The 8,920-nt window shown below is 40.1% G+C and overlaps 1 protein-coding gene across 1 annotated transcript in view; it reads left to right on the forward strand.

The window, feature by feature from the left end:
* LOC125959383 (uncharacterized) overlaps positions 1–7,785 on the forward strand; it is a 37,405-nt gene extending 29,620 nt beyond the window's left edge. The window contains exons 8-9 of the mRNA XM_049692204.1: positions 7,367–7,523; positions 7,597–7,785. Coding sequence (XP_049548161.1) covers positions 7,367–7,523; positions 7,597–7,785 — 346 coding nt within the window. The remainder of the gene's footprint in view (positions 1–7,366; positions 7,524–7,596) is intronic.
* The last annotated feature ends 1,135 nt before the right edge of the window (positions 7,786–8,920 follow it).

Raw genomic sequence — 8,920 nt, forward strand, 5'->3', positions numbered from 1 at the left:
AAAACTATTTTGTGTAACTATTAGCAAACTAAATTTCATTAATGCATAAAGCTAGTTGATGACTGTGATTATGCTTGAAGTTGTTTTGATTTTTAGCATTTATAAATGTTTTTTATTAACTTATGGTCCCCTGTTTTTGTTTAAGAAATACGACAAATGTTGAAATTTGCTTCCTTTTACAAATTTAATGCGATAGTAAGCTTCACAATGTAAATGTCACAATGTACATAATTCCGCTCCACCTGTTCTGTGACGTCTCAAGGATTTGATTGTGAACATAACATGATGAACTACAGTCACAAATACAGCTCAAACCATTTTACAACGGCATTTTTGTACGTGAAATATCTGCAAATGAAGCAAATAAATGCTTGACAAAATTGAGGAAGAATACCATTTTCTATAGTTTTACACACTCTCGCTATAAAATGTCAAAACTAACGTATTATGGAATCAATTCAATCGTCTTTTAATGTCTGATTTGTCATACTATACATACATGCACATACACATGTGCAGCCGCGGTCATTTGGCACGTTCAAAAAGAACTCTATATTCAACAATAGTTGCTCTAAAGTTATTTGAAACGATCAATTTAGGGGTAACTAGGGTACTCTTTTTGCAAAACGGTGGCGAGCTTCATTTCATTCTTATGAGGTAGAAGATTCTTTGAAATTATAAATATGCAGCTATTTATTTCACTCGTGATATTTTTTGGCTTAATTTTTCTAATTTCTTTGAATTGAATGAGAATGAATTGAGTTGAATTGAGTCAGATTTATTTCTGTTTCGATAGCATCCGTTTAGATTGATTTTCTCTTATGCTATTGTAAGATACACATCCTGGGTTGATCTGTGTAGCAATCCAAAATAATTTCCCGTTATTAAAAGTAGACAATTTCTTATCAAATATAGAATCAATACCTGAGCACCCTCCCATTAAATTGAATACTAGCCGCGTCACTGCTTACCCTCCTTTGCCGATGAATAAGTACGCCAGTCTTATTTTATTATGTTTCTGAAACCAACAATTCCAATATTGAATCAATCTTTCCTTTACATTCGTGGTACTGTTCTGTCGCACCGAAACCAAACTGCAGCCGGCAAAACGTCATCGTTCCATCAGCGAGCAAACGTTTCCATGATCATCGCCATTTATGCAAAGAAAACAACACCCATCCAATACACGGCTGTTACACCCCAAGCGAGTACCAAGCGCCACATACTCAACGCAACAGCGAGCCTCTATTCGAAGATCACGAATTTATCATCCCACTTCGATATGAATTTTTTTTGCACCCCAATAACAATGGCGGTTGGGTTGGGTTGTGTTTGTGTTTGGAGTGCCCAAAGACGATCGCTCTCGATACCATTGTTCCAGTACGTCTCGCATCACATTTGCATTCCACTGCAAATCCGATCAACGGATGCGGTTCGGTTAGTCGGTCCGTGCATATGCATATATTTCTGTGAATCTTTTCCTGTGGCTTTTGTACCCATCTCATCTCGCGCATTGCTCATCCACCTGGTTTACTATTATTTTCATTATAAGTAAATTTTCTCGCTTCGGTTACGGCCTTCGCTTTGCAGATTGGCCCATACAATCTACAACTGCGCTGGCAAACAGACGCTTTACACCACCCAGAGCAGTCACGTTCCTGATCAAACGACTGGCAGGGAGAAAAAAAGGCAGGATCCCACTGTCTTCACGCTGTTACTCCATTTTCGACGCCACATGAACGCGCCAACATGTACTACTCGAAGCGGAAACGAACGAAAAAGAATGCCCCGGCGCAGCAAGGCAATGGCCAAGGCGGAGCGAGCGAGCGCATTTCACCATTTTCCCTGCGCTCAGATAATTCTTTATGCTATTATTACTTTTTATTATCATGCGCATTATTATGCATTCCCCGGCAGAAGATGCAAATGCAAATAATGATCACACACACAGACCAAGGTTGGTGGTGTTAGTACACTAGGGAGAGTCAGTACAAATAACGATGTTAATGACACTGTTGGACGTGCCATCAATATCGGTGGTGGGCAGACCGCAAAGACGGAGGAGACTGTTGGGGGTGATGCTGTCTGATGCAAAAACCCGCGATGCAACAATAATGCAATCGCGATGCTCCTGCTGCGCATTCCACAAACAGAACACACACACACACACACACAGACATACCTCGATCTCGTAGGATGGAGATCTCCTAATCAAAACATACAATCCTCACGATACGCACATTAAGCTGGTTGGTCCTTTCGGTCTCTCGGAGGGTGGAGCGCAAACATTGGATGCTGCTGCTGGGGGCAGCACATTACATAAAACAACATTAAAAACAAAGAAAATGAGAATCAGGAAAAACTGTCGCTTGTGCCATTTTGAGCGCCCGAGCGCGTCCACGGACCTCAACACGGAAGGCACGGATTAGGACTTCCTCGGATTGCTCGAGAGACTCGACGAGTCGGGTGGCCGGTCCGATTGGCCCACTCGCTTGTTATGGTTATGACGAACGACGATGACGCTCGACGTTCGCAGCTGTACAAATGGGTTTATTAGACCACCGACCACCGTACCGAATGGGGCCAATCCTTATATCGTCCGGTAGTTCTCCGGTTTTGCTTCATTGCAACATGCGCCAGTTCGCGTAAGACGATGACAACGTCGATGGTGGTGAATCGGAAAAGGATGAAAAGCGATTCAACTAGTCCTAGCGTGAGCCTCACTTTCGTGTTTTTACTTTCCTCAACGGTGATGGCGAATGGGTTTATGCTGTTTTCCGGTGTTATGTTTGATTTACTTGACCTCTGGCAAACTGCCAGCACATGTGGTTAGGTCAATAAAATATAGTGACTACCATGGTAGGACAATGCGGTGAATGCGGTGAAATACAGTGAATGCTTTCATCAGATGTTTGGATTTAATATTCATTTTTTTTTTTATTAAAAACAAAGCATTTCAAATGTAATGCAAATCGTGGCTGATTTAACAAATTTTGTCACGTAAGTTTCACATTTTTTGCATTCTACTGAAAGAAATAGATTATCATGAAGATGCAACAACCGTCTTTAGAGCAGTCAAGCAATTAGCTATCGACTAAACCCGCTGATAACTAACAAGTGCCAGGTTTGGGTTTAATGGAACCAAAATCTTTACTTGTTATTCTAATGTTCATTTACAGTATTGAATGGTTTAAAAAAAATTAAGTTTAAACTCTATCATAAGGAGCGTACCAGATCAGAGCACTTACGTCTTCTTATCGAATTAATATGGTCATGGAAGCGATGCGGGGGTTTGTAGCAATTAAAACACAAGATCTAATTGCGTCTGGATAACCAGAAATGTGTCCATTTTTCATTCGATTTGATGTCAAGCACTCTTGCCATTCCAAAACAAAATCAACTTTCTGGAAAATCGCTCCGATTCGAGTCTTTTTTATGCCTTTCTAATTTTGGTTTCTAGATATGATTTACCAAGGCATGCACGACTGGGAACAATTTAAATAATCATGTCGAAAACATACCCGTGCTTATTTTTTGCCTGTATATCTTCATGTGATAAGGCTAGCAAATCTGCATGCTGTATTCCGTTTGACCTTCAAAGGAACCCCATGAGATTACTTATTACATTTATTAACCTTGTTTTTGCCATACAATATGTTTTTTCTCCTTCCTTTGAGTATTACTGTTAAATTTTGATATTTTCTAAAGGATATATGATTTTTGAATCCAGAAAACTAGCATATTTGAAAGTCATTAACTTTCTATAAATTTTGCATATTATTCGGACTTGCCCATTTTCTAGTAATCTACCTTCTTGCTCATTGTATCACACTAGTTTGAATGCGTTCCCTTCCTTTTACGCTATTTTAGTACATGATGATTAGTATTATTATGATAGTATTATGATTGTGTACAAAACCGCTCAAAAACACTACAGTCCGTTTCATAATGATAGCCTCACCCTATTTTATCGATTTCGCGCTCAAATAAAGCGTCCCAAAAATAATTTAAATGACTGTATATTCTCCTTTTATCTCTAGAAAACGTATGCATTTTGAATTTTAAAAATATCTCATAAATTGTGGATGAGAGAGCCAAAACACCAAAAATGAGGTGTTTCATAATGATAGCCTCACTAGGACATATTTAATTTTTACTAACGGAAAACCAAATGATAAATTGCTCTACCAAAAGGATATATCAACTAACCAATAAACCAAAGTTTATTATTGATATTTTGTGATTATTGGACGTGCAGTACTGTTACATGAGTGCAGAATTGTACAAAGTGGTGCATGGTATGGTACAGAGAAGTTTAACCATATGATAGCGGGCCTAAAACTTATATTAACGATGGATGTCAATAACTACTTGATAGAACCTGAAGAAAACAGGATTTTGAAGCCTTCCTACAAGCATAGTTCTCAAGGAATAATAGGTTAAAATTGCGGACTGTTTCAAGCTAAACATACGATTACTCGCACTTTTAGAACGATTTGTGCCTGATTTTTATCAAAAAAAAATTTCATCACACTTCTAACATTATGGAAAGACTATTGGAAACAAAACTGCTTGATCAAAATTGTAACTAAAATTGTCGGACATGCTTTACGACCACATCTGATAACGCGAAGGAACGATTGTAACAGTCAAAGTTATGATGTTCAATTTTTTCGTATGTTTTTGGTTCCGTATCAATTTAGAAAGTCTCAAGAGTGATGAAACATCATTATCCTTGATGTTTCAAGTGTTTTATTTCATTTCCGGGAAAATTTCAACCGGATTACATGATTTACCTTCAGTTGAAATTTTAACGGTTTTTTGCATGTAATATCGCAAGTATTCTGTAGCGATCCTACGATGGATTGGGTGATTCCTTCAAAACTGAATAGAATACTGTAAGATATCATCCTTGATCAACAATTTGAACTGTTAATTGGAGAATTGCAACGTTTTTCCGGCGATTTCTAATTAAAAAACCGCGATGGCCTACGAAAGGAATCCAAACAAGGCGTGGTTTGACCGATTGTAGATCAACCTAATAACCTTCTAGCACTCTATTTGAGCTTAATATCATATAATAAAGGTCTAAACTTGTCATTACATTGTTAAATCACTACGATTCACCAGATTGAACCATCTTGGGATCATACAGACGCTTAAAGAGTCCATAAGCTATGCACAGAGGTTTCTATCTAAGAAAAATCTGACAAAAATATCAAAAAGTGAACCGAAACTCATCTTTCTGGGATGAAACGATAACAGAAGAAGCACTGATTACTAAAACATCTTTGATTTTGGATGAGATTTGCAAAAATATGCAGATTTATATTTAAAATCCTTAGTGAGGCTATCATTATGAAACACCTCATTTTTGGTGTTTTGGCTCTCTCATCCACAATTTTTGAGATATTTTTAAAATTCAAATGGCATACGTTTTCTAGAGATAAAAGGAGAATATACAGTCATTTAAATTATTTTTGGGACGCTTTATTTGAGCGCGAAATCGATAAAATAGGGTGAGGCTATCATTATGAAACGGAGTGTATCAATGTCTTTGCGTTCGAACACTGAACCGTCAAATTGCATGCTACATCACAAAAGTATAAAATTAAAATTGTACTTGTACGTCTCGAATCACAGAAAACATCTCGACTGACAAGGATTGGAGCTCATACGCCATATTGCGATCGAAATTTATTTTACTTTTTATCCCAAACAATCCGTGAATCTGATCCCTCGATGTTACTAGACATTGTCATTGCTGGTATTCGATCGGCAAACTTCTACCAAACCCCTGCCAGGCTCTCTAAGAGAACCCTCAAAGCCGATAAATCACAAAATTTGCTGCTCGAAAAAAGCCACAACAAATGCCACCAGAAGCAACCGATCCCCATTCAGTGGAACAACGAACGTTTCATTCCAACCATCAGTAGCGACAACGACGCTCGGGCCTGAACTGAACGGGATCGGAAATGTACATTAAATAAAGTGTCCGCCATCCAGAAAGTGCACAGAAGGCGTTCTCTCCGGTTTGCATCGGATGCGGTAACATAACACCCGGCAAACAGAACACGAAGCTGCGCACGCAACAGATGCGACACACGGACAGACGGACAAGAAAGGGCCACATACCGAATGCGAGAGCATCGCGCCGAATGCCGATTGTCGCATAGTGATCGCTATTTACATAAACCGCTCGCCCCATGGCACGGTGCACTCTGCAGCCCGACGCAGAGAAATGCCGCCTCCCGGGGGCCCAGATCGCGAAAAGGACATAAGAGAATGTCACCATAACAGGCGGTACCGCCGGCCATCATTGGGCTCCACCAAAAAGCCTCGTCGTCTTTCGATTGTGTTCCATCGTTTGCTCCCGTTTTCCGGGCTGATGAACCTCACGGTCACGTTACCAGGGGCCACCGTTCGGTTCCACCACGGAGAAGACTGATATTCGATCAAGATGTGTGCCTCGCACAACAACAACAGCAACGAATCGAAAGCGAAAGACGATCGGAATGGCCATTCGATATCGCTTCTACCATTCGCTTCTTGCACTTGGCATGCTTGGCCTCTTCGCTGTCTTTACGGTGGATCAACATCAACGCTTCTGTCGTGGTGTTATACTATACCCTCGAGTAATCGATCATTTACTGCCGCGATCACACAAATCCAAGCACCAGGTTAAGTGATCCTCTGATCAGCAAATGGCCCAATCAGACTCCGGTATTATTCGATATTCGATACCAGCCAATGCTTCGTCGCTCACATGATGCTGGTATGAGCATCCCCTTAATACACATTATTATTGATACGATATGATCAGCGCGTACACGATCACACCACACTGCCACTGTCGCTTGTTTTGCTACAATTTAAACCACCCCGTCCGTTCACCGTGCATGGCGACTTCCTTCCTGGCACGGACACAGAGCACAGGTTGAGTTCGTTGTGGTCAGTTAATAAGTCACGATTTGCTCATTTACCGGCCGTCCCGTTGGGCTACCGATCGTACCGATCAGCCCCGTTTGATTCGTGAAAAAGGGAAGAACTAAAAGGAGGAGCGCGATTTCCTTTCGAGCCTTTATGCCGCTTTCGGACAAACCGGACGGCTGCATACAACATGGTCGATCATTATTCCCTTGCATTGCGTATGGGAGGGGGCCGTGTTAGCAAGTATAATTCTTTCTTCTTCTAGTTGTTGTGGAGAGAAGGTGTAGCAGACAGTGAACGGGCATACAGCAACATAGCCAATTATGATAAAGCATACCTCATGGGTTTGGTCTCGTTTTGCGATCCTTTTGCACCATTTTCCTTCAACGATTGAATCATTTAAATAAAAAAAAACCATTCTTCTACTTCAACATAGGCACGCACTTCGGCACGAGGACACCGGGAAGAAGTACAAGTGTGATCAGTGTGATTTCGCGTCACGCATTCCCGGCCACCTCAAACGGCATCTGCTGGTACATTCCGGTCAAAAACCCTTCTCCTGTCCACACTGTGACTACTCGTGTAACAACATTGTATGTAAAATAGCTTCAGCTAGTTTCGACCAGCACTAACGATTACTTTCTTTATTCGTCCCTTTGTTGGTAGGAAAACCTACGGAAGCATGTGATCTCAACCTCCAAACACGTCGGCAAGTTCCTGTATGAGTGTAAACTTTGCCCCCAGGAATCACTGCAAGCTGTCTTCGGCACTAACTTCCAGAAGGAGTACAAGGGTCATCTTGAGGAACGGCACAAACTCTCGAGTGAGGATGCGGCTGAGGCTGCTAAATTGTGAGCGGACGAATTGATCGATAACAGATCGATATAGAACATGGCATATCGCAGGAACACCATCACAATATCCGACGAAATGTCGTGGAAGGCTACACATGATCATTTCTACTCTGATTTCTTTGATATCGACCTTTGAAAATGTAGCTTTAGTTACTCCATAAGCTATCTTACTCTGTTTATGGGAAGCAATTATTAAAAATCTCGTTGTAGTACTGATAACATACCACCGTATCCGAATCGTTCGCCTCGTCATTAAAGGTTTTGAATAAAACAGAAATAAAAGACAACTCCCAAGCAATCAAACACTAACAAAATCTTTACTACACATCGAATTTATTCATTAGCCCAGACTTATACAACCCCTTGAAAGAATCGTTCTTGAATAGGTAACTGTCATCTAATGTCCGGGTAATTGCTAACCAGTTAGCGTTGTTGATGGCGTTCTTCACGTCTATCGTGAATCGCCTCAAGTGAGGCAAGAGTGCGCTTTTTTATTTTTGCTTAATATGCATTTTTATCAAAACGTATGAGCATTATAAAAAACATGTGTTTCACTTTTTAAAGCTAGAGACCCATACTTTTATTTGGTATGGAACACTGGTTTGGTTTGGTTTGGTTTGGTTTGGAACACTTCTTTCCTTAGAGAAATACAACGAGGTAAAAGTTAAGTGCGCGCTCTTACCCCACTTTAATCTACATGATAAAAGTTGTCCATCAGTCAGTCAGTATTAGTTCCCTTCCTAGGAATTTTATTTATTTATTTTTTTAATTTGTTATTATTAGTAAAACTAGTACTTACATTGGCATTAATATTCGTTGTTTTTTAAGAAACAAAAGCCAAGATTAATGTCTTCCAAAAAATCAAAAGAAACTGTCCGATTCAAGTATCAACCAATCACTAAACAAGTTTGCATGCTTGAACACATCCCGCCGCCACCCCTTGCAACACTCCTTTCTCAAATCATTTTTCAGTGATCGGTTTTTAATGATCGGGCTCTTTTGAATGACATGGAAAATTATGCAAATGATCTTCGTCGCTAGATCGTAATGGATGATGATAAATCGAAAGTAATTGGTACAAAAAATGGATACCATATTAACGTTGGTGACAAGGAGAATCTCACTTGATTGGGACA

This window comes from Anopheles darlingi, chromosome 2 (genome assembly GCF_943734745.1).
Source record: "Anopheles darlingi chromosome 2, idAnoDarlMG_H_01, whole genome shotgun sequence".
Classification (NCBI taxonomy): Eukaryota; Metazoa; Arthropoda; class Insecta; order Diptera; family Culicidae; genus Anopheles; species Anopheles darlingi.